We start from the raw sequence: 25,648 nt of genomic DNA, 5'->3' as shown, positions 1-25,648 counted from the left end.
TAATTTATGGAATCTACCCGAATGAATATTTACCCAGCTCGTCCTCTAGTATCTCTCTCCCCAGCAGTGGAATGCAATATCCAAAGTTGTAGTATTCCCCATGCATTAATTAGTTTCGCTCTTTGCCAATTTGTCACAGAGCCCGATGTCAATGCTCTGGCAATGTGAGGGCGAGATCTTGAACTCCACCCTGAAACTCCCCCTTTCGTGGGTCTTAAAGTCTTAGCTGGAGGGACTTTAAGTTTTGGCGCCCATAAATATGCCATAAAACTATTTGAACGGGCGACTAGATAAAGGGGGCGGACAGCCGGCGAGCAAGTGTAGCAAACAAGCAAAACAACCACCAGACGACTTCTGGGACTTCCAACTAGATGCTCCGCACTCTCCGGCCCATAACAAAGTTAATAATAATAAAGCTGGGGCGGAGAAGTCAGGGGCACGCCCCAGACAGAGTCCCCGCCAAATACGATTACAATTTGTTACACTTACGCAGCACAAAAGTCGTCAGCCACCCCGCCGCATCATCCAGTTCCCAATAACGAGAGCAAGTCCATCTTTCCCGTGGAGTTGGGACGCCAAACAGTCGCCAGTTGTTTCGCCTTTCGTCTTGTGGTTATACAAATCTCCAGACTGGCATCAAAAGCAGCACCAGCAGAACCAGAAGCATCAGCAACCTGACCAAAGAAATGCCCAAACGACTGGCCGCATAAATCAGAGCATAGTTTGGGTCCGGGACAAAAAGGGGGAAGCTGCCGCTACCGCTTCGGCAGCCCAAGGGGATGTTTCCGTCTAATCAAAATCAAAGCAAAGGGGAACGCTACACTGATGGAAAATACCAAGTCCATTGGCATACTAAGTTCATATATTTATACAAACTTAAATTTATCTTTCGGTATTTAATAAAAACATTTTTTGCCAACAGTGTTGGGCAATGTACTTGTTTTTTGGATCCATGTAAAGTACAAGTTGTTTGGTAGGTAAAATATACATAATTTTGCAATGGGTCTAGGTAAAATAATAGGTACAAACAGGTCTGTTATTTTTGAAGACATATGCCAAGAAAAAAATAATAAATGTAATTGAATGGAATAAAGCAATTTAAAATCAAAAATAAATCCAATTATTACAGTACCTTGCATAGCATACTTTTTAGGTAAATGAAAATCTTAACCTAAGTTACATAGGAAACAAACCCTTATAGTTTCGCTAATGGATTAAATCCTTATCTGGCTTATGGGCTAACTTAACTCTAAAACTAAATAATTATTTCATAAGCAATTGCACATCCATATTGGATCCCCAACCTAACAATGCCTGCTAACTTGCTTAAATGGTATATTACGGCCTTTTATGTCACTAAATCGTTTAGTTGAAGAGGTTTAGGAAACAAATTTTTGCGTTACTCTTGTAAATTTCGGTTTGGTTTATTTGTCTTATTATTATTTTATTTTATTTAATAGCTGTATACAGTACATAATAACCAAATTATCTTTAATTTATTCATTTTCAAAATTTTATGTTTGATATTTTCCTTCCACTTTTCTTTTCCTGTGTAAAACCGCTTTGAAACTCACCAAGGAAAACTTCGAAAAGGGCAAAGGGGAAGTACACTCCCTGAGAAGAGCGCACACTCTCGCTCGGCGATCAGACGATGCCAATTAATTTATCAAAGTCAGTGCAGTCGAGGAAGAAGCGTCCTCAAGACAAGGCCACTGGGAATTAAACGACAATGAACGATCCCCATTCATTGGGTTATTAATACAGCACACTCTACGCCAGATCATCGGGGAATCGATTCCGGAAGCGGCTGCAGTTGCCATCAACATTTCTTTTCTTTCCATTCTTCCCATTCTTTCCTTTCTTTTCATTTCTTTGCGGGCCCACTCAGGTAAACTCATTTGACTTTTATTAATTACAACTAGATTTTTATTTATAACCAACAAATTGTTCACAATTTATCAAATTGGCTTAGTGATGCATTCGTGTATATACAGCTAAACAGATATATAATTATCAACATTTCGATGTTTCCCCGTTCAGAGGCGATCGCTATATTTGAGCTTCTGCCAGCCAGCCCTTTGTCGCTTCATTTCCCGGTAGCTGTTCGGCAGCCCGTAGAAGAAGTATATGGATAGTCCTATACGTGTAGAGAACAGATTAGTTTACGTATTTGGAGGTGTCTTAGGCATGCACTTAGTTCTGACGTTTATAATACCGTTTTATTTAATACTTTTACGACTACTTTTGAGTTAGCTTAGCATGCGTGTTAATTAATGGGGGCTTGCGAAGGATTAGGATTGGACTAGACTATATTGAGAGATGTTTTCAAGAGTTTTTTATTTATTGTCTTTATCTGCAGTTTCTTTATAGTCTTTAAAAAAACTAAAGGTTTCTTATGTTTTTCAGTTGTGTATCACCATAACTTCTTTTGATTTAAATATATAAAATATGTAGTTTAAATACATATTAATAATAAACGTATGGAATATCTTTATAGTGCAGTACTTGTCAAGAATCGTTTTTCTCACTACACGCTATTATATTTCGAAATCAGCTTGTTTATTTATGATTTAAAGTTTTAGTTAGATTTAGATAACCATAACTCTTTTGCTGGAAACTCCTAGTGTTTTGTTCTTAATTGATTTTGCAACTACCCTATCTAGTCATGCCTTACCCCTCACAATCCACCTGGTACTTATCATCTAGGATTGCTTGCATTCCGCGCTAACTACATACTAGTGACTACAGCTACAGCTAGATATGTACAAAGCAAGGTACGTTTGCATTCCGATTCGAATGCAGGACCTAACTACGTTTAACTGGGGGAAAATGGCACCCTCTTTGGTTTCACCAGGGGGGTCTATAATGGGCCAGGGTAGTGAAGGAGGTTGGTAAGCCCCTCAGCTCTCCGTCTCCTCGACTTCTATGTAGGTGGACTGCGGACGCTGGCGACGCACCAATTCCGGATGTTGTTGGGTTCGGTGCGAGGGACCCCGCTGCAATATAGCCTCCAATTTGGCTTTGAATGGCAAAGGCTCCGCCTTCTCCGGTTGCTGGCCAGGATCCGGACGCGTCTCCGGCTGCGATTCCGGTGGCAAGAGCGCCGGGTTCTTGGCATCCACGATATGCTGGCGACTCAAACTGGGTCGCTGTTTGCGCAAACTAATGCTGTTGATGGTCTTGTACAGAACCGGATCGAATTTCGGTGGACGTGGTATGTTGCCACCTGCATTTGGAGCGGCAACTGGCACTGAAACTGCCTCCTGGGAGTGCGAGGGGCCGCCCGGGGTAGTGGAGGCGGTGGGCAGCACTTCGGTGAGGACCTCATCAGCATTACCAGTCTCATTATGGCCGGTTTTCAGTTCGCTGATGGCCTTGAGCATTAGGCGACGCACATCGGTTTCGCTTTTCGATTGCTTCAGAAGCGGCCTTGCTCTGGTCTCCTCCAGCTGGGCCTCCTTGACCTCCTCCTCCTCCTGCTCCTCGTCATCGCTTCTCCTCACAACCCCCTTCACCTGGTGGGCATTGGCATTCATAATGATGTGGCTTAAGCGGTCTTTAAACTTGGCCGAATGCAGCGGGTCCTCAATTGCGGAGGCCTGGGATTTGAGGGAAGTCTGGGAGGCCAGGCGTTGCAGTACGAAAATCGGCTGGCGGTCCTTGGAATCGTTCACGGATTCGGCATCCGGAAAATTCCCCACTAATTCATCCTCTTTCGCCGGTGAATCCGCTTCGGCTTTAACCCTCTGCAGCTGCTCGTAGAAGGCCTCGCTGTTGAACAGCTCCTCCAGCATTTGGTGAGCCACCAGCTTGCATTCCTCGTACTTACTCAGCCTCAGGGTAATCCCGCCCTGCACCTCATCGTCATCGCTGCTGCTGTGGACGGTGGCCACAATGACCGTTTCTATGACACTCGGATACATCTCGGAGTCCAGGCTGAAGTGGCGCTCAAAAATCAGCTGCTGCTGGAGGTCCAGCTCCTGCTGACTTTGCTGAGTGTCCTCGGCATCCAGGACATCGTCCAGCATGGCTATAACCGACTGCTCGTCCTCCCGCGACGGAAACTCATTGTCGCAGCCCAAGGTGGCTGTGGAGTTTTCACTCTTCGTGTCCTCCACGTAAAACACCTTGCCATTGGCATGTTTAACTTCAATCAGGTCCTCGCCCACGTCACTAAGATTCTGTATCTGATCCAAACTACTGGTGGGACTCTTCTTCAGCTGCGTTTCCAGGGTTAGGACACTCTCCTTGGAAATGCAATGGTACTTCCTGCTCGCGACTTTCCTGAAAACCCTTCAGGGCCTTGTAGAAAGCCCATCTTTCGGGATTTCGCTTCTGTGGATTCTTGCAATCGTAAAGATACCAGCATGCAAGGAATATGGGAATACCTAGGACATTTGAGTTAGTACACAAGTGCCGCATGCATTATTGTCTACCCATGCAATAGGATATTAATGTGGAATTTGACTCACCCACTATCATCCAGACACCGAAGCGTATCCACGTCCAACTGTCCAGCTGGAGCATCAGATATATGTTGATGAAGATACTGATGGCGGGAACAATCGGTACGAAAGGCACTCGGAATAGTCTACGACGAGCTTCTCTGGGCTGGAGACAAATCAGCAGGATCACCAGGAACACCAGCAGGATTAGTATGCACAGGAGGGTCAATGCCCAAATCTCTTTCGAGGCGATTAAGGAATGCGCCTGTATTACCAGCACTCCAATGCCCAAGGAGAGCAGACCTTAAATGATAGATTATACATACAAAATCATATTAAACTCCCTGTTTATTGTACTTACAAAACAACGTAGCCAGCACTCCCACAATCCTTGAGGAGATCGCATTTGGCTCCTGGATGCGATGAACATTGAATAGCTGGGTGCAGACTGAACCGAAGGTGAATCGCTCACTGCTCGAGGTCAATGAGGTGGTTTCCGAAGCTCGGACTCTGTCCCTCTGCCCTTGAGTCTCCTCGACATCGCAATAGTCCATATATCGAAGGAGCATTATCGATATGGCCACAACGCTGTAGGCCAACAAAGTGCCAATCGAGAGCAGGCTGACCAACTGGGCCAAATCGAAGAGTCCAGCGATTGCGGCTGTGAAAAGGGCTGCCACTATGGATCCTGTTACTGGAACCCGGAATCTCGGACTCACTTTGCCCAGAAATTTGAACAAGAGACCATCCTGGGCCATCGAGTACATCACCCTGGGCAGTGGGAATAGAGCTCCGAAAAGAGACGCCAACAGACCCACCAAGCCACCGACCGTGACAATCCACATGGCCACCGGCCAACCCACATACTCGAAGGCATAGGGCAGAGGTGCGTTGGCATCTTGCAGATAATATGGCAGCATCAGGGTCAGCACAGTGGACACTCCGAAATAGCACAGGAAGATGATCAGCAGCGAGAGCAGGATCGATTTTGGGATGTTTTTCCGAGGATCTCGAACCTCTTCTCCAGTGGTGGCGATACAATCGAATCCCACGAAGCCAAAAAAGCAGGTTGCAGCTCCTCGGAGAGTTCCCTCGAATCCGTAGGGGAAAAAACCACCTGATCCGATCGTAGAATTCGTACTGACAGCACTCGGATCCACCGTCCAGTTGGAGAAGTCAGCTGTAGCGAGAAAAACAACAATTGATTAATTAAAAGAACACTGTCGGAATTTAGGGCTTACACTATCTTTAATCAAGACTGCTCTACTATGTTGTCAAAACCTTTTTGATATAAAAACTAAGTTCACATTTGATTATAGCTTATCAGGTGATACTAACAATTACAAATATATTTTTGCAATCTTATTTAGATTTTTTCAGAATTTTCACCGACTCATATTTTTTTGTTTACGAACTTCTACATTTGTAAGAGTTTTGTTTCTACAGTATTTATTATTTCTTTTAATTTCAACGATTTTTCTGGTAGTTATTTAGTTGCCACTTAATATTAATTATATTTACCTTTTATGGCGCCAGCAACTATGACGAAGCCCAGAATGAATATGTTGAGACAGGTCACAAAATTGTTGGCCATTGTGGATGTCTCCACTCCAAAAGCAAGTGCCACTGTAAGATTTCAAGGAATCATTAATAAAGCATTATTTACTTTTAACTTATTTTACTAATCCACTTACCACCAAAAACGACTACGAGGCCAAAGGCCAAAAAGTCAAAGTAGCTTCCCAGAAAACTGACATTCATGGGGGCCACCTCGGCGAATGTGTTTTTCAAGGTGTCGTTCAGTAAGGAGTCCAGGTACAGGCTGATACCTCTACAAACACTCGCTGTGCCGATGACATATTCCAAAATGAGATTCCAGCCAATTACAAAAGCCACAAATTCACCAATGCACACATAACTATAAACATAGGCCGATCCCGCCTTGGGAACTCGAGCGCCAAACTCTGCATAGCAAACTCCTATATATAATTATAACAAAAAAAGGGGTATTAGTTTAGTAAAATTTTAGATGTGTACAAAATGTTTATATATAAAATATTTTCCTAATATTTATATTTAAGAAATAAAAGATTTATATGAATCAGACAAATGCCCACATCTAGTTACAAACTTAAATAATTAAATTGTTATTCTACACGTCAAATGGTACATAAACTAAACAACCAATTTACAGAAATAAATATAAATTTAAATTGTGAAATTACTGAATAAATCACAAGTGATGACAATTGATTGCTAAAAAAAATAATTTAACATTATTTCTTCTCAACCAACTATTTGAAAATAATATCAATTGAAATTATGATTTTAGAACAATTTTTATAAACAGGATTTAAAAGGTCTCAATGTGAACAACGTATTTTCTTGCCATTAAGAGATAATTATTACCCAATCATCTTGAGCTGTTAATATTGTAATGCTAGAAAATTAAAATGTAAAAAAAATTGTGATGTCATTCCTTGTCTAATTTTTTTTATCCCAGTTTTTTCCCTATAATGAGGGTTTACTGTAGCCACAATCGAACTTACCCGCCAGCAGCGAGGCCAGTGCGGCGATGGCAAATGATATCATCACCGAGGGACCCGCCTGATCCTTGGCTATCTGTCCGGCCAGCACGTAGACCCCGGCTCCCAGGGTCGATCCCACTCCGAGGGCCGTGAGGTCCCACAGACCCAGCACCCGGTTCAGCTTCGTCTCCCCCTCGCTTCCATCGGCCTGGAGATGCTTGCGCCGGGTGAGAACCTTCCAGGGCGAGAATTGCCGAACCATTTCTCCGTATCTCGCTCTCGATTTTGGGAAAGTTCAATAAACCCTGGGATTCTGGATAGAAATAAAAATTGCAGGCTCGCTTAGTCGATTTCATAGGTTTAGCCATGATCATAATGCACTTCGATCCACGTATTGTCTTATCTTGTGACGCCGCACGATTGTATAATGCAAATAATTGAGCTCAAATTGTAATCGTTAATGGCGAGGCTATTGTGAGCTGTGCGTCTGAACTCGATTGTTCCACTTAGAATTGGGTATATGTAGGTAATCTATATATGGGGAGTGGTATATGGGAAAGTTTAGGGGATGGAGGTGGTTGTAATGGAAAAGTTTTCGGAAGCACCTTTCTAGAAAATTTCATGAAGAACATGTTTAATAAATTGTGAAATTATGGGAAATAACTTTTACTTGTTTGTATTACGTGAAAAATATAGAAAACATTTTTAAGTTAACCCAGTGCTAGATAATGAATTGATTTTGTTGCCTATCCTGGAGAACTAACCCGTTTTTGAATCAACTCAATGCAAAACGATGACATTGTTCAAACAAACCCCAAATTTTTCTGTCAACCAACCTTGTAAATCTTGACTGCATCCACCATAATTCATTACGTTTTGTATTTTCCCAACAGGTGACTAATCAAAGCACCCACACCTTTTCCTTAAAAAAATATAATGCTCCACACTTTGATAAGAATCAGATGCTCAAGCTCTTGCCTATTATATCTTTTGCAACATTGTTTGCCTTTCTATTATTAACTTTATAATTTACTTGCTCTACGCTTAACAAAGATTATTAAATGGGTCTAGGTGAGACCGCTGGACTTGTCGAATGAAAATTATGCTGTATTTATATAATTATGGTAAACTTGGTACTCAACTCACCGACTTTGAAGCAGTTGTTTCCGCTTCTGTTCGATTCGTATTGCAGTTGTTGCTCCAGAGCACTCACTATATGCAAATATTTTCGCCCCGCCTTTGTCGGTTTTTCTTATTAATGAATTGTAGGTCTATTATTAATTTCCGTTCACACAAAACAATTAAGGACAGACAGCAAGAGTGTGACTGACATACTGGGCGATCTGGGAGCGTCTGTCTGCAGGCTGTTGGTGTCGTATTACAGCCGCGAATTCTTCGCGTACTCCTCTAAGATAAGACCACTAGTCCACCGAGCCGAACTCGAATCTCCTCCGCAGTCCGACAAGAGCGATTGCTGGCCATGGACGAAGAGAGCGGGGTACACGGCTAGAAAAGTCTACCTAGAACTGACAGAGTAAATTAGAACATTTATTTCTGTACAAAATATTCGGATTTTGTGTCTTTTTAAAAAGCTCTATAAAATAAACATTTGCAAGCTATTTTTATAAATGCAATTTCGTAATCACTTTTAACTAGTATTTTTTCAAGCAATTAAATAAGGAACCTGAAAACTTTTCCTTTTGATTATTTACAAAATAACCAAACTCCTACAGCTTACACTTTTTTATTTGTTTTCATTAGTGTACATTTAATTAAGAATACACACAGAAAATGTTATATCGTTCTGGTGAATATTTTTGAAGTAACTCGCAAATTTTAAAAGGCGTTTCAAAGTGCGTTTTTCTCAAATTTGTGTTTTTAAGTCGGCGATTAACATTAATCAAAAACGGGTCTTAAAATAATATAATTAATTACAGAGTACTGTCCAAAAAATAAAAACTTTCTTTGATGTTATAAAGTAGTTGAAAGTTAATATTTTAAATGACACTTAGTGGCACTGTTTCTCTATATATTGTATCGCACTGTTTGTTTTTATAAGTATATAATTGGAATCGCTTGTATTATAAATGTATTTCCAATGGTAAAATGTATTTCTCTCAGTGCACACACGAAGCACAACTGATAAGAGACGCAGTCGGCTGGATTTGTGGGAGATAAGCAAGAGTCGGGAGATCGGATCGGCGGGTTTCCGAGATGATCTGGGTTGTAATTAGAGCGAATACAAAAAAACTTAGCAGGTGTGCGAGAGGGAGGGTCGAAAGAGCGAGGGAGAGAGAGTGATTCACACTGTATGACGTCTCATGATGCTGCTGTGTTTTCGATGTTGCTGCTGTAATACTGCGTCTACTCTTGTTTGATTTTGTTGTTCTTTTCCGACTTTCGGCTTTATGATCTTTGCGATAGCGAAACAACAGATTTTTGTTTTTTTGCCGACACTGCAGGCAATTCGGAAACTCTATTATTTATGTTGTTTTAGATAAGGCTGTTTGTTTTCACGTTTTTACTCCATTTCCGATCTGCCGTTTTTTGGCTTTAGATTTGAACATTCATACTTTTCTCCCGCTACTGTTGCTATCTCTTTTTCGAGCCGTATCGCTCTCTCTTTCGCACTGGCACACAGCCCGGTTGTTGACGGTTTCGGTGTATAACGTTAACTGAAAGTGTAAGATAATATTCTGGCCGCTATATAGAGAGAGCGCTACGAGAACTGGCCGTCTATATAGTGGAATGCAATAATAATATCGCAGAGACGAACACAATTATAAATGCTTTCTGCTCGTCTTCCCATCGTTATTGTTTTCATTGTTTTGGTCTAGATGTTGGTGTTTTTATTGTCGTTAGCTGTCGAGTGTCAATTTGTAGATTTTATAGAGTGGTAAAGTCGGTTGATAAGCTCGAATGCGCTTTGTGTAACGGCTTGATTTCTAGTTCAAAATTTATAATTATTTGTGCATTAATATTACCTTAAATTTATTTAGAGTCAATACCTAATAAAGTGCATTCAATTTTTAGCACCCCGATATAAGACTTATCTCACTGAAATCTACAATTACGTAAACTCGGGCCATATAAGAAGGTGAATGAATGACTTGGTTTCATAATTGCAGATATGATTTGCTGATATGAGATAAGCCGATTAAACAAATCTGCTTTGATTGCATTGTGCAGGTGTAGGTATTCTCGTTATAAAGGGGACGACTATCCGAAGCATTCCAATCCAACAATTTCCATTTGTAAACTCCACATTTCCGCTGCTGACAAATTCTTTACAAATTCACTAACAAATTACGTTCGTTTGTAAACGAACGCAAGCATTAGCAGCTGTTTAATTATCTATAAACTGATTAGGAACGTTATTAAACCAAACCCAAATTCTATTGTATATTATTACGAGTGTATTAATCACTTTCCACAGTCTTGTTCCACATACTTGAATGTACAAAATTTCTTTTTAAACTGAATCATAATCAAGATAAAACGTTGATATTAATTGATATTATTTTCATTTCATTTATATATTGTTTTATACACATTTTTTTACAAAATACATATTATAAATAATAATTGTTGATTAAAAGACAAATCAATCAAATCAGCTAAAAAAAGTAATTTAATATAATCATTATAAGAATTTGCATGCAAATAAAATAGGTAAACATTTCAAAGTTTTAATTCTGAGTGAGTTTTACTCCACAAAAATTATATAGGTTTTCTAAAATATTCACAATAATTTTTGGAACGTTAATTTTTGCTATTATATAATTCTTAATATGCTATACAATTATCTTAAGCTGGAATTTATTTTGATTGCAAACTTGTATAAGTTAAATTATAATAAGTTAAACTTAACTTTTAGGACTAAATGCTGCAAAAAGTATGATATTTTTTGGTTTGTTTGCTTCCGTTATAGTGAATAATATCAACAACAAGTAAATGCTGATAAGATACTCGGAATGCTCTCCACATTTTCACCGATGGAGTGGGAAAAATCACGGCATTGCCGCTATAGCCACACAAAATGTTTACTGGGGTATTAAAATTTTACTGCACCTTCTTGATGCCGCCAGACAAATACAACATATCCATATACTCGTATACTAATATCCGTGCATATATGGAAAGGAGCAGGAGAAGACTTCATCACATGTGCGGGCTAGAGCGTGTGGCAAATTGGCCTTTGTGGGTTGTCTGCTGGCCTGGCGGCAAATATAAATGATCTAATTTAAATAATTACGCCCACAAAATGTGACGCGCCTACCAAATTGCCTTCGTTTAATGCTTGAGTGGGAAAATTACCCCCAAGCCAAACCAAAGACTAGAACTAATTTCAAAGTTGGCTTTGCTTATGGCCTCACAAAGTGTTTCCCATTCCCATTTACATTGGCACTGGCATTGCCAAGTCGATTTCCCAGTCGTTCAGTATTATTAAAGTTTTCCAATTGACAATTTTCGGCTATGACTGTCTCGTACACCGCTGAGGTGGCAACCTGCAGTCACTTTGGCTGCTTCTGGAAGCTTTTGATGAGGTGAGACTTCCTCGATTGGGACAATATAGTAGCTATAGTAACAGAGGTGTCTGACAAATCGGCAGATGGCGCGCGAGCATCTACAAGATTATTTGGGTGGATCTGCTGGCATTTCTGTGCTGCTATTACCTAATGGCCGTGGTATACCGCTATGCGCTCAGGGAAAAGGATAAGCCGTGAGTAAATCCATTATTCAAAATTGTATATAATAATACAAACAAAATATTAATGGCCTTGAAAACGAATTGATATTCATTTTAATTTTTATGTTAAAAAATATGAATTTTGTGTTCGTTAATTATTGTATTTTAAATTTTTTATTATATTAAACTTTGGATTCATATACAACTGCGCTTATATCTATCACGTATATATCTTAAACATATTGTGCTAGTACAGAAATAAGTATCTGTAAATATTAAAATATATTATTCTTCCCCATGAAAATTTCCTAGTATTTTCGAGGACATTGTGATGTACTGTCACAGCTATAGCAACCTGATTCCGCTCTCCTTCGTCTTAGGCTTCTATGTGGGCATAATCATAGAGCGCTGGTGGAGTCAGTACATCACGGTTCCTTGGCCCGATCCATTGGCGGTGTATGTCAGTGCCCTAGTTCGTGGGCAAGATGAACATGGTCGCCTGATGCGACGCACTATAATGAGATATGTGTGTTTGGCCTTGACCATGGTGCTGTCGATGATATCGCCAGTTATAAAGCGCCGTTTTCCCACCTACGACCAGCTAATCGAAGTGGGTCTCCTTAATGCAAATGAGGCAAACATCATTAGGGCAATGGATGCCAAGTTTCCCAAGCATCCCAAGTACTGGATGCCCATCGTTTGGGCTGCCAGCATCGTGACAAGGGCCAGAAAGGAGGGACGCATCTGGGACGACTTCTCACTGAAGTCCATGATCGACGAACTGAACAAATTCCGAGCTGGATGCAATATGCTCATCCACTACGATACGATCTCAGTGCCACTGGTCTACACGCAGGTTAGTCAAGTAATATATATTTTTGAACCAGAAAAAGTGTTTCATAAACTCAAATGATCGTAGGTCGTAACCCTGGCCGTTTACTCGTATTTCGTGGCCTCCATTTTTGGTCATCAGTGGATCGATCGAGACACTAAACAGTACAACAATGTGGTCGGTTACTATTTTCCGCTATTCAGCACCCTCGAGTTTTTCTTCTTTATGGGCTGGCTGAAGGTGGCCGAAACCTTGATTTGTCCTTTCGGCGATGATGACGATGACTTTGAACTGAACTGGCTGATTGATCGCAACCTGCAGGTAAGCTATTTGATCGTGGACGAGATGCACAACGACCATCCGCAGCTGGTGAGGGATCAGTACTGGGACGAGGTGTTCCCCAATGAACTGCCCTACTTGGTGGAGTCTGAGAGGGCCGAACATCCGGAGGCATCCACCGCTCGACTGGGCATCCCCAAGGTCAACCCCGCGCCCTCGGTGAAAAGCGAAGTCAGTATGGAGAACGATTACACCGAGTTCGACGACGAGGACGAAGCCAATCCTGTAGTAATGATCCGATTTGCCCATCGCACTTTTGGCTTGAGCAAAAGTTCCGTTTCGGTAAAGAACTCATCGGATAGTCAAGATACCCTGAGTTTGGACGACGTGGTTGGCGAGGACTTGGAAGACGAGGGGGGTTCGAGAACTCTGGGCTCCGAGAGCAAGGACGACTTCGAACGACTCAGGGAGACGCGAGAAAGGGAGCGTGTAAACCGGCAGCTCCAGCAGGCCGCCCTCGCCATGGAGCTGATGAAGGGAGATCTTGCTTCTAATGTCGGATCGGAAACAGGGTCGAGTAAAACTGATTTCCCGCAAAAGGAATCGGAGGCTCAGACCGACAGGAGCTACACCAGTCAGAGGAAGAGGGACAAAGACAAGGACAAGGACGAAGAGGCTGAGAAGAAATAATGAATATGAACCAATTAAAATTCTTATTTATCCAAATCATTTTGTCATTTTTAGTGAAATGAGTATCCATATTTAATTAGGGGGATTAGATCTGCAAAACTATCGATTGATTGATTGGTAATATCGAATTAAAATGATCTTTTGCAAATTGTCGGTTCATATCGGTAGTAGTCTAAATTCCACCGATATTTGGATAACCCTGGGCGACAGAAGCAGGGAAAATAAGGTTTTTATTATATTTAATAGTTGTATATCAGTTATCCTTATGGATTCCTCTAGTCCATTTTATCTGGTTATTTTGAAGAAGATGATGTCATAGCTTCCTGCTGGGTTCCCTCGTTTTCCTGGTTCTCCGAAAATGATTCCTCGGACGGAGGACGAAGAACTGTGATTTTATAGGGAGCACCGGAAGAATCGTGACGAAGATAGGTACTTCGCATATCCACAAATCGGTGACGAATGCGACTTCGGCGTTCACGACGACGCTGCTCAATTAGCTCATTGAAATCAACTGAGGAATATATTGATTGAAGTTTAGTAAACATCTATATACAAGACTGAAAAAAATCGCCGATCTCTGGAATAAAATTTAAATCACTAACTTGTGGTTTGGGACGGTTCTCGGGAGCTCTCCGGATCGTCCTGTATTGGTGCAAGCAGATTCTCACTAAAAGTCAGCCCTGCAGGCCTACCATCCATTTGAAAGGAGTTCAAGAATTTAAAAGTACTGAAAGTCGAATGTGCCGATCCCTGCAATGAAAATATATATTTGTACGTGATTTAAAATAGATTTATAAACAACGTATTGGAACGCCGCTTGACTTTATATATTTTTATACTATTTTCAAATTGTATTTAAATAGTCTAGCTAAGTTGCTAAAAATGTTGCTATAAAAAAGGTATTGTTCATACACATTTATTTATCTACATTCCAAGCTTGTTTTTTAATAGTCAAGTGAGAAATTTTCTAACCTATAAAATGCCTATTTGTCATTGACAATATATATAAATGTGACTGCCACATGTTCTTAAAACATGCCTTATGTGGGAAATCCATATATGCAGTTGAGGGTGACGGGGGTTCTGCGCGTTTGCTTGCACTAGTGTATGGCATTTCATTCGGAAAGACTTCATCCCAATACTGGTCCTTCACTAGTTCAGGATGCTCCTGGTGCATTTCGTCCACGATGCAATAAGCAACGGTAATATTCCGATCGATTATCCAGTTAAGCTTTGAAAATTAAATATAATAAAGTCGAGTTGGATTTAACATAAATTCATCGTAGTTTTAAATGGGAAAATAGTTTGATTCCTAATTAAAGTAATTCTTATTATCGAACTTACCTCAAAGTCATCATCATCCTCTCCAAAAGGATTTATTAAAGTTTCGCCTACCTTGAGCCAGCCCATGTAAAAGAAAAACTGAAGAACGGTCAGGATGGGAAAGTACCTCACAACGTTAAGTCCATCTTGAACTCCGTTTTCCGTCCACTGTTGTCCGAGAGCGCTGAACAGAAAGAACGCGTAGGTGGCCAAAGTGACCACTTGGGTGTACACCAGAGGAACAGTGACCCAATCGTAGTAGAGCAAAAAGCCACAACGACCGCGAAAATGGTTCAACTCATCGATGATCGTCTTAACGGCGTAATCATCGCGGATTTTGTTCTCCCTCCTGGCCCTCATCACAATACTAGCAGCCCAGACGATGGGCATCCAGTGCTTTGGATATGAGGGAAAGGCTTGGTCCAAGGTCTCAATGATCTTCTTCTCGTTCTCGAGCAAAAACCCAGCTTCAATGATTTGGTTGTAGGTGGGAAATCGACGCTTCACACGCGGTGCAATCATGGTGAAAACAATCACCTGACACAGGCACACATATCTCAGGATGGTTCGCCTCATGACCCTGGCTCTGTCATCGGAGCCATGGATGCTGGTGCTGATCAGAATGGCAATCCCGTCTGGCCAAGGAATGGTGGTGTATTGCTCCCACCAGCGCTTCATCACGATGGTCACGTAAAATCCCATTACGAAAGACAGCGGAATAAGAGCACCATGACTTAAACAGTAGGAAGAAATAGCCTCAAAAAACCTGCAATGTCACTTATGTTGATTTCGCTGTGGAATTAAGTGAAATGCAGCTCACTTTTTTCCCTCTTCGTTCATCAGAAGTCGGTATATAATTGCCAGTAAGCAATACAATCCGAAGAACACAATTAGATGCACCCATAGCACCTTGTAAATACTACCACGCCATCTACGCAATAAAATCTGGGAGGTTTTAATGCAGTTCACATAACTATTTGGAATACTTGCCTCGCCAACAATCGAAGAAAATTGTTGACTACACTTGAGGTGCTAACGCTGGAGGTGTAAGTCACAGTCATGATTAAACAAAACGAATCAATTATTTAAAACTCAGAAACTAGCAGAGAAAGCCATAAGACAGAAAAGTCAACGAGATCTTTGCGAATAAAAATGAACTGAAACCTAAAAAAAATAAACACGGTTTAAAAGTGTATTGCTTTAATTTTTAACCACTGCGGTTTTTAGCTTTTTTAAATTGATCATTTGACTGCAGCTGCCGATCACTGGCTGAGCAGCAGCAGAGGGGCAGCAGAGGGGCAGCAGGGCGGCGGCAGAGGACTTCATAGCCTTCATAATTTCTAAAATAAAAGCTCGATTTTAAAATTATTGTGCCTAACGACGGACATGTCCGAAGCACACACATTGAAAACCAACACCTACTTCCTAGCATGTCTCAGAGTGCCAGTACATACCTTCACGATTTGTGGGCGTAAGAGTGGGCGTGGCTCGGAAATAAACTTGCGCTTCCTATGAACTACTAGAATCTGCAACCTTAATCTCTAGCTTTTATAGATTCCCATATCTCGACGTATGAACGAGTTACTCTATGAGTAACGGGCATAAAAACAAAATAGTATTTAATGAACGGCCATGTTTTTATTGGAAAATAATACATTTTTCTATTTTTCATCATCAAACTAATCGTGCTTCTCTGTCTTATTCGGAGGAGGAGCCTTGCTTGATGAATCCTGCTGGGTTCCCTCACCGGCTTCCAGGTATTCCGACACGGTTTCATCCGACGGAGGACGAAGGACCGTGATTGTGTAGGGAGCACCGGAAGGGTCGTGGCGGAGATGGGTGCTTCGCATATCCATATATCGGTGGCGCATTCGATCCCTGCGCTCACGACGACGCTGCTCAATAAGCTCGTTAAAATCAACTGAGGAATATAGGTTTAGTTAGAGAGTGTTGTTTATTAATCACAATTTAATAAATAAACGTTTTGTTTTGATCTGTCGAAACTAAATTGTGCAGTGGCAGCTCTGGTCAAGCTTAAAATTAAGTTGTTATTGGGACAAAGAAATACATTTTTAAAATAAATAAGTGCTCTTTTGATAGTGTTCAATAAAAATGAATAAATTAGTCAATATATTTTGGTTTATTTTGGCTATCGATCCTATCTTAGGGGGAGATAGCCCATTTCTTCTGAAAACCCGAATACAACTTTTTTCGTTTTAATTACGTGAAACTCTTAGTTTTATGCAAACCGGGGCTCCTTTGTTTGTTTTTAAAAGTAAAATAATGGGAGTTTGTATAAATAAAATAATGTACCCTTTTTTTATATCCACATCCAAACGAGTTCTGTTTAGGAATACGTTTTATCCCATTATACTCACCTGTGGATTGCGAAGGTTTTCGGGAACTCTGCAGGTCATCCATTTCTGATGCCAACAGATTGTCACTGAAGGTCACTCGAGATGGGCCCTCTTCCATTTGAAAAGAGTCCGAGTAGCTCCCCGTGGCAGATGGTCTTCCCAAGAAGTTCCGTGGAAAATTAGTCCGCGAGAAGGTACTCCATCCCGATGCTGCCGATGCATTCCGATGTCTCTGAAGTTTATAAAATAGTAATAGTAATAGAAACAGTAATTTAAATAATTAAAAAGTAATATTTTTTGAATTGGTAAATACTATACCTTCTGGGATTGGGTTTCCATATAGGCAGTAGAAGCTTCCGGGGGATTCTGGCGCATTTTTGGTACAGCGTATGGCATTTCATTAGGGAAAACTTCTTCCCAGTACTGATCCTTAACCAGTTCCGGATGCTCCTGGTGCATTTCGTCCACAATGCAATAAGAAACAGTGAGATTCCGATCTATTATCCAATTTAGCTGCAGCACAATTAATTTTATTAAGTTACAACATTTTAATTACAAGCCATTCTTAAACTTTGTGTAGATTTTAATATTATTAAAAGTTAATAAAAAATTTGAAGAGAAAATTAGAGTAGATCTTACCTCAAAGTCGTCATCGTCCTCTCCGAAAGGATTTATTAAAGTTTCGGCTACCTTAAGCCAGCCCATGTAAAAGAAAAACTGAAGAACCGTCAGGATGGGAAACCATCTCTTAATACTAAATCCATCCTCAGCGCCCTTTTTTGGGCTCCACTGTTGTCCAAGGAGACTGAACAAGAAGAATGAGTAGGTGGCCACGGTAACCACTTGGGTGTAAACCAGAGGAACAGTGACCCAGTCGTAGTAGAGCAAAAAGCCACAATATCCGCGAAATTGGTTCAACTCATCGATGATCGTCTTAACCGCGTAATCGTCTCGGATTTTGTTCTCCCTCCTGGCCCTCATCACAATACTAGCAGCCCAGACGATGGGCATCCAGTGCTTTGGATATGAGGGAAAAGCTTGGTCCAAGGTCTCAATGATCTTCTTTTCGTTCTCGAGCAAAAACCCAGCTTCAATGATTTGATTGTAGGTGGGAAATCGACGCTTCACACGCGGTGAAATCATGGTAAAAACAATCACCTGACACAGGCACACATATCTCAGGATGGTTCGCCTCATGACCCTGGCTCTGTCATCGGAGCCATGGATGCTGGTGCTGATCAGAATGGCAATCCCATCTGGCCAAGGAATGGTGGTGTATTGCTCCCACCAGCGCTTCATCACAATTCTTACAAAAAATCCAAGCACAAAGGACAATGGAATGAGCGAACCATTAACTTCGCAATAATAAATAACAGCCTCAAAAAACCTGCAAAATGAAAGCTTATTTGAATGCAGAAATAACCAAATCGAACTTCACCTTTTGCCCTCTTCGTGTATCAGTAGGCGATATATAATCGCCAGTATGCAGTACAATCCAAAGAACACAATTAAGTCTAACCATATCAATTTGTAAATACTGCCGCGCCATCTTCGAAAAAAGTAAAATGAGCCAAATTTAGGGGAAAAATGTAAAATTGTATTTAATTTACAAACCTGACCAGCAAGCCCAAAAAATTGCTTACTACACTAGAGGTGTTAACGCGAGAGGTATATGTTACAGTCATGATTGAAGATTCTTATTGACTGATTTCAATTGGGATTAAAAACAAGCACAACAAAAATAATTGACAGTCAAGGCAAAGGATATCTTCTGTGAAAATAAAGTATTGTGCAATTTGTTTCTATGTTTTCTTTGAATTTATATTGCTTTAGAACATTTAAAAGAAAAAAATGGAATTTAATGTAATTTTTCTGTTGATGGCTATAATAAAAAAAAGAAAAATAACTGCTTTTTGTTTCCACTTCAAATGACATGATTAAAAAGGTGATAGCAAAAACCCATATGTATTTGTTTTTCCCATCCATAAATAATTTTTTTTAAAAGTAATCTCCGGATAATTTTGTATACGCCAGAAAACGTTTCCATTTTGATTTCCTTTTCTACTCTTTGCTTACAAAAAACAAAGGTATATTATTTACTTGATAAATTTTAAATGGAGGTAAAACTTTTATAAAACGACTTCGATTTTTACATTGCCTTGAGTATTTGTGTTTATAAGTTAAGTTTGGTCTAATGACCAAATACAAACACAAGCATTTTATAAGTAATTATTAATTCAATCAATTAATTGACATCAGAATAATTACATTCTAGAAATGTATTTAATCAACAAACTAAAATAGGTTATAATGCTCTAAGATGTATTGGTTTCTTGGCGCTTTCTTGAAACGCATTTGCATTAATATTAAAACTCTAGAAACAGATACACAAGACTGTGTAAAAATCACAGCAAATATATATATGGACTAGTAAGTATCATACAGTCGTATCGTAAGCCTCAGCATTCCCAACATGTTTTTGTTTACCCTTTTGAGGCCTCCCGCTGAAAGTTCGAATGGAATTCATTGCTTCCTGTGACAAAGATTGCCTTTGATGCGTTAAGACAATACGTACAGTTTTGTGAATCATTTATGAACCACAATACCCATGTGCTTGTGTCATGTGCCAGAAAAGTCCTTCCTGACAGCTGCAAAACCACATGAGCAGCGGCTGAAAAAAAGGATATCCAACGGGCTCTCTCTCATTGTGCGTTCCATTATCATAACCAAACATGGAAAATCTGACGCGATGCGTGTTATTATTTTTTACACTTGACAGCGTTTTCCGCGCTGTAAAAATGGTGACAAAAACGAAATGAAATTACATTGGCAGACCGCGCGAGAAGGGAAAACTATAGCGACTTTTTATCATATAACATATTTAATGCTCAGATTAAGTGCCAGTGAAGGGTGAAATAATTCCGATTCCGATTTCGCCACTTATCTCATTTGTTGCATTACTGGGGTTTGTTGTTTTTCAGATCTCTTTTGCTTTTTCTCTTGTGCCTTCCAACATATAAACGCAGATCGATATGTCGGCAATACAGGGGTTGATCGTTATTTTCGTAAAATCAAGCGGTCAGAGTCAAAAACAAATGAGGCAGACGCGTTACAAAGTTGTATAAACAAGATATAGACCAAATTTAAAACGAATCGTTTCAGTAGAACTTGAAATTTCATGTCAACCACCTCAAAAAATAGTAGTTTCGGGAAAAATGCAATTAAAGTTTAGGTAACAGTTGTAATGGCTCGGACGTCATTTCACTATATCGGCTAAATCTCCTAAAATAATTCGAATTTTGGAAAATCTTTTAAGGATCATATTTTTTTAAACTTAAAACTTAAAATATGCGAAATAAAAAATTTGATTTTTCCAAATTTCCATACCAGAATACCCCCTTTAAACATGCTAGTTTGTAGTTTATATAACGCAATGTCTTTTCTCTCGATTTCTTAACACACTTTCTTCTACGTTATTAAAAATTTCTAGAACTTACAAATTTAAGTCCCAAGCCTGAGATCTCTTTCGATGACCATATCCATTAAATTTATAAATAAACCGCTAAAATTAAGTGCTTAGCAATTTGTTTCGAACGCTTAAAGTCGTCACTTGGACAGCTCTAATTGGCCCGCCCGTCATCAACTTGTTCGTCCGACCAAGGTCCGTTACCAATTCGCGTATGCCCCATGTCCTCGGGAACAATTCAGGCAGATATGTGGCATTAAATATTTCATATTTGCACATCGCGTAGTTTGTGTTTTGTCGCCTGCTGCTCCTGATTGATGACGCGGTCGCGGATTGCAGATGCGGACTTTCGCACGCCCATGCCGTTATTGGGGCAGCACAAAAAAGGGGTTAATTTAATTTCGCGCTCTGGCGAATTTGTCCATAATTGGCAATTAGCATTGACCATTGCCATATACAAATTCGCCAACGAAGCCATGGCAATCATCGCCGCCCTGGCCATCATCTCACACGGTCAACTTACAGCATGACCAGCAGAACTCCGATTCAGCAAAGAGTTTGCATTTCTGCATTTGCCCATTGGCAACCTCTGTTTGCCTGACGGTTGTTCCCTCTGATGTTGTTTTTTGTGACCATTTTTCAAAAATGGCAAGCAAAAAAACTACCAGAGTTATTGAGGCGTTGCAGCAATAATTATCGATTCGATCTTCCTGTCAATGAATTTACAGTGTTGTCAATATTGATAAAAACGATGTTCCATTTATGAACATATAAATATTGGCAATGGAATTTATTGAAATTTAACTCAAATAAAAATGCTGAAAGGCAGAGGAAATACATTTTTCCTGTGAAAAAAATTTGTTTGATATTTCTTAAACATTTATTTTAGTATTTTTTAAGCCCTTAAGTGTGTTGTATATGGCTGAAGAAATTGTTATACAGTTTTTAATACCGAATATAAGACTTTTGACTAAATGTTGTTATTATTTATAAAAAATATATTATTTTATCTTCCACTGTAAATTGTAGCATTGCCTGATTGCAGCTGCTCTGCATCGTTAATTGCAACACAGCCACGCAAAATGCGTTTAATGCGAACTTTTTTCAAAATAGGGTCGGGGTTTCCCCTGAGTTTTTCACACCATTTTTCAAAGTCAATTTCGGTTGATTTTTAATGCGACCTTTGGGAAGGCGCATTACGTATATTTATTTCGATGCCTTTCTCTCTCTCTATCTTTTGATTAGGAATGATGAGGGTCGGTAGAGAGGTGAAAAAAGGAGGTTCGAATACATTCAACAAGCTGAAATTGATGAGAGTGACCCTAAGATAGGATTGGGTTTTACTATACATTGGTTAGCCCCAGGGCAAAATCATGCAATGTTTTTAAATATTAAAGTCTATTTTTTATAGAGTTAACCCTGATTTGTTGGAGTCTCTGAGGTGATTTGCCTTTTGATATTAATTTTCATTTAAATATAAAATAGATAAAAGATTATTTTTTATGTGAACACTTCCATTTGAAAGCCTGAATATATTTAATGTACTGTCATTAGGACATCTGGCAATAATAACAATAAAATAATATTTTAAAACACTGGTAAATAACGTAATAAATCCCAGTACATTTTATTCAATTTAAATATTAAATTTTCATACATTGTGGTTTTTAGTTGTTTTAAACATGAAATTACTAACATTTTATTTAATTTATTATTTTATTTTTTTATTATTTAATTATTTTTTTATTTTCTAATTTTTTTCACATTATTTAATTTTTTTTCTTTTTACCTTATCATTAGATAATCAATTTAGTATGCATTGAATTTCATATTATGATTTAATATATAATTTAAATTTAATATATACAATTTAGAATTCAGATATTTATTTTTACTATTAAATTTTTTTGTCGGTGTACCAACTACGATTCGGACTCTGTTGCTTAGAGGGTTATGGAAACAAATGTCATAATATCTTTGACAAATTTAACATATTAACGGTTTATTTATATTTTTCGTTGACACTCCTTTTTTTATAAACTTTTTGCTTCCCAGAATCTTTTACTTAATCTTACCTTCAATCTCATCCGTCACTCGGAATCTTGATTTGAAATGAACAGACCCCACAGCTCTATAGACCACAGAGCAAAAACCAACACAATCTTTAACCCAATCGGAACAAGGATATAATACCCGACAAGCCCAAGATGCATTAGGACATCTTTGGACATTATCGTTTCTGGTCATCTTTGACTTTCATCTAAGCCAAGGCTAATGTCAGTCATTCAGTCCTTGCAACCTTTTTTTTTTGGGATGGTTAGTCCGATTTGTGTTGTTAGAGAGCTAATTATGTGACAGCCTATTAGCAACTCGATAAATATGTGCCCAGCGGAAGATGCCCCGAAATCCCACCCAACCTTTCGGGAAAAGTTTGCTTTGTGGGGCAGGCTCCTCGCCGGAATTCTACTCATTCATTAGATATGCGAACCTTGCTCCCGGGCTGATTATGACAAAGCACTTTTGCCCAATTGGGTAAATTAGGTGGAAACTGAAAACTAAATGAAACGAAACTCGGCACACGCCCCCTTTTCTGTTTTTTTTATTTTTTTTACCGACGTTGCTCTAATTTGTAACCCAACCAAAGCCGGAAAAGGGCGGAAGGGAAAGAATAAAATACCGTTTTGACGTTTTACTTTTATTTTTGTAGAGTTCTTTATGCGGAACTTGGAAAACTCGGACCACGAACCGTAGCAATTATTTTGCATTAACGAAAGGGTTTAACATTTGCGTTTTAGCCGACGTTTAACAACAACAAGCCGCACATTACGATGGGGCTTTTGGACTTCTAAAGGGCGGTGAGGGGGCGTGTCCAAGTTGGACAGTTGTCCTGGGGGTTGTACGCCTTGTAATTCGTTGCGTTATGTACCCTATAAAAGGGGCTTACAAACCAAAGGGGGGATGATAAGTCACAGCATTATAAGCTATTTTTTGGAAAGGTTACAAAAAAATCAAAGTAACAGTTTATAAAATATATTTAGATTTATTAAAAGAGTTTATAAACACAAGCCAATGTTGGTAAAATTTTATCCAACTAAAATGTGGGCTTTTTATTTTGGTGAATTAATTTTTAAAATAAATACATTTTTTCTTTGACAAAATCAAGAGGTTTTTTTTATATAAAATATTTAGTTCTTTAGTTGATTATTATTTTTTAAGCCACCAAAAAATTTATAGATTTCATCTTAATATATATTTGATAAATAATTATATTTAAATTTAATAAGTCTGTATCTCTTATCTCTATTTATCGAAAGTATGCCGTTGCTCAACCACCACAATTAAAGATTATTGAAACACAATCCAATTAAATACTAAAAATCTAGGATAACCACCAAGTCGAATCTGTACCCTTGAACATTTCCAAACATTTTTTGTGGCTGCTGCGACGACGACGATAAATTGTTGTAATTAATTTTTATTTAACTGTGAAAATGAAAATGCTCTCTTTTTTTTGGCCATTTTCAAATTGGCTTAAAATGTAAATTATTATTGTGGCCAGAATCGTGCTACATCATGCCAACAGGGGCTGGGGATTGAGGCATTTCCCCAGCACTTTGCGATGTCTATTAATTAAGCTACATGTGTGTGGGCGGAACCAACTCCAACCCCGCTGGTCTGCCTTTGTGGCTGGCAGTTTTGTTAAACCTGGAAAATGAGTAGGGGCGAACGGCGGAGTGGGAATGTGGGCGGGGCTGGCTGCTCCATGTTGTAAGTGATAATTACAAGTTGGCAAAACTTTTCACACACAACGAGCGACGAAGACTGAAGGAGACAGACAGCTCCAGCTTTTGGCAAAAAGTAATTACAATTAAGCCGACGAGCATTTGGGAACTCATTTTATTAGTTTATCTATCTCTACGCCATCTACTCAAAAAGTTGCAAGTATTTTTCAAGAATTTATTAAAAAGAAAGGCAAAGACATAAAATTGATGTACAAAACGCTTCTCTAATTTCCAAATAAAAAAAATCAAAAGGAAACTCACCAAACAAACTTTTACGCTTTGAATCCTTTCACTTAAAGCCCTGGCTGTCCTTCCCCTCTGAAGAAAGTTTTGTCTAAGTATTACCAATAAAATTGATGGAGAAATAGTCCAGAACTATTTGGCTGTAGATAAAAACTTTTTCCGCACACACAGAGATACTAGAAGTTGTGTGGGGGAACACCCTAAATGCAGCAGAAGAATAGGAACAAGCTGAGCTTAGCTTAATATTAAAATACCCCAACCTCCTTCATGTTTACCCCTGGTCAAGTGAACTGAGAACAATTCTGGTGCCAAGCTAAAAGTACAGAAATTGGGGGCAATCCCATTGTTATGAAACAGGGGCGGCTGCAACGGTAGAATACTTTTGTAAGTAAGTGTTGGGGTTAGTTATTCAAGACAGCCCTCTCTTTTCCCTTGATTTCCTAGGTTCAAAACTCTTTGGCATTCAAGCTAAGACTTTGGCAGTTTTGGACTCTAAGAAAACTATAAATGGAATGTTTGGCAAAGCTTCAAATGAATAAATGAATAAACCCGATTCATTGAATGAATCGGAGAGGGAAGTAAGTTGGGGTAAGAGTTAAGCTTAGGGATTCTGTAGAAAATATTTGATAAATGAAAATACAAATTCTTCTTATGAAATACTAGGTGATTTAAATTATTAAATATTAAAAAAATAATTAGACAAAATTTACAAACATTTTTTTTGTCATGATTTATGATCTAAAATTATAAAATTTTAACATCTTCATACCATATTTAAAATTTTAATAAAATTATAATTGCGAAGTAATGGATTTAAAAAACATTTTTTTTGGCCAAAGTGATTTCGAATGTTTTAACTTTGTCTCTACTTCAAAGCTTTCGTTATTCTTAACGTTTTAGCTTGATTAAAGCCCTAATAAAATTTATGTTTCTTAATGTCCCTCCCCCATTTTTTCATTACTTTCATTTTTCAACTCTCAGCGCCCATAAAAACCAAATTATAAACCCTCCAT

At 39.1% G+C, this 25,648-nt stretch overlaps 4 protein-coding genes across 7 annotated transcripts; 1 reads left to right on the top strand and 3 right to left on the bottom strand.

The window, feature by feature from the left end:
• Positions 1 to 2,495: 2,495 nt before the first annotated feature.
• On the bottom strand, positions 2,496 to 9,678 carry LOC128259815 (high affinity cationic amino acid transporter 1). Its single transcript, XM_052992402.1, is given in 9 exon segments — positions 2,496 to 4,265; positions 4,267 to 4,388; positions 4,473 to 4,748; positions 4,807 to 5,625; positions 5,967 to 6,071; positions 6,140 to 6,424; positions 6,995 to 7,286; positions 8,120 to 8,499; positions 9,547 to 9,678. Coding segments are annotated over 7 exon segments (3,213 nt in total). The 5' UTR covers positions 7,236 to 7,286; positions 8,120 to 8,499; positions 9,547 to 9,678; the 3' UTR covers positions 2,496 to 2,900.
• A 1,391-nt stretch (positions 9,679 to 11,069) lies between these two features.
• On the top strand, positions 11,070 to 13,464 carry LOC128259888 (bestrophin-4). The gene is made up of 4 exons (XM_052992503.1): positions 11,070 to 11,520; positions 11,586 to 11,696; positions 11,976 to 12,519; positions 12,583 to 13,464. Exons 1-4 carry the CDS (start codon positions 11,450 to 11,452, stop codon positions 13,462 to 13,464), a joined length of 1,608 nt encoding a protein of 535 aa, XP_052848463.1. The 5' UTR covers positions 11,070 to 11,449.
• Positions 13,465 to 13,743: 279 nt separating this feature from the next.
• Positions 13,744 to 15,908, bottom strand: LOC128259826 (bestrophin-2-like). 2 transcript variants are annotated; one of them, XM_052992426.1, is made up of 6 exons: positions 15,778 to 15,908; positions 15,608 to 15,718; positions 14,809 to 15,553; positions 14,504 to 14,695; positions 14,067 to 14,214; positions 13,744 to 13,975 (listed from the first exon to the last, which is right to left on the bottom strand). In XM_052992426.1, exons 1-6 carry the CDS (start codon positions 15,846 to 15,848, stop codon positions 13,758 to 13,760), a joined length of 1,485 nt encoding a protein of 494 aa, XP_052848386.1. In that variant the 5' UTR covers positions 15,849 to 15,908; the 3' UTR covers positions 13,744 to 13,757. The 2 variants fall into 2 exon arrangements, with proteins under 2 accessions (XP_052848386.1, XP_052848387.1); XM_052992427.1 differs by lacking the exon at positions 13,744 to 13,975 and having other exon boundaries at positions 14,075 to 14,214; positions 14,437 to 14,695.
• A 557-nt stretch (positions 15,909 to 16,465) lies between these two features.
• Positions 16,466 to 18,875, bottom strand: LOC128259825 (bestrophin-4-like). Of its 3 annotated transcripts, none has more exons than XM_052992424.1 (6): positions 18,759 to 18,875; positions 18,583 to 18,693; positions 17,784 to 18,531; positions 17,463 to 17,657; positions 17,166 to 17,376; positions 16,466 to 16,708 (listed from the first exon to the last, which is right to left on the bottom strand). In XM_052992424.1, the coding sequence occupies exons 1-6, from the start codon at positions 18,827 to 18,829 to the stop codon at positions 16,467 to 16,469; spliced, it is 1,578 nt and encodes a 525-aa protein (XP_052848384.1). In that variant the 5' UTR covers positions 18,830 to 18,875; the 3' UTR covers position 16,466. The 3 variants fall into 3 exon arrangements, 2 of the variants coding, with proteins under 2 accessions (XP_052848384.1, XP_052848385.1); XM_052992425.1 differs by having other exon boundaries at positions 18,755 to 18,815; XR_008268089.1 differs by having other exon boundaries at positions 16,582 to 16,708; positions 17,166 to 17,354.
• Positions 18,876 to 25,648: the final 6,773 nt, after the last annotated feature.

This window comes from Drosophila gunungcola (assembly GCF_025200985.1).
Source record: "Drosophila gunungcola strain Sukarami chromosome 3L unlocalized genomic scaffold, Dgunungcola_SK_2 000009F, whole genome shotgun sequence".
NCBI lineage: Eukaryota > Metazoa > Arthropoda > Insecta > Diptera > Drosophilidae > Drosophila > Drosophila gunungcola.
This window is presented reverse-complemented; position numbering and strand designations above follow the sequence as displayed.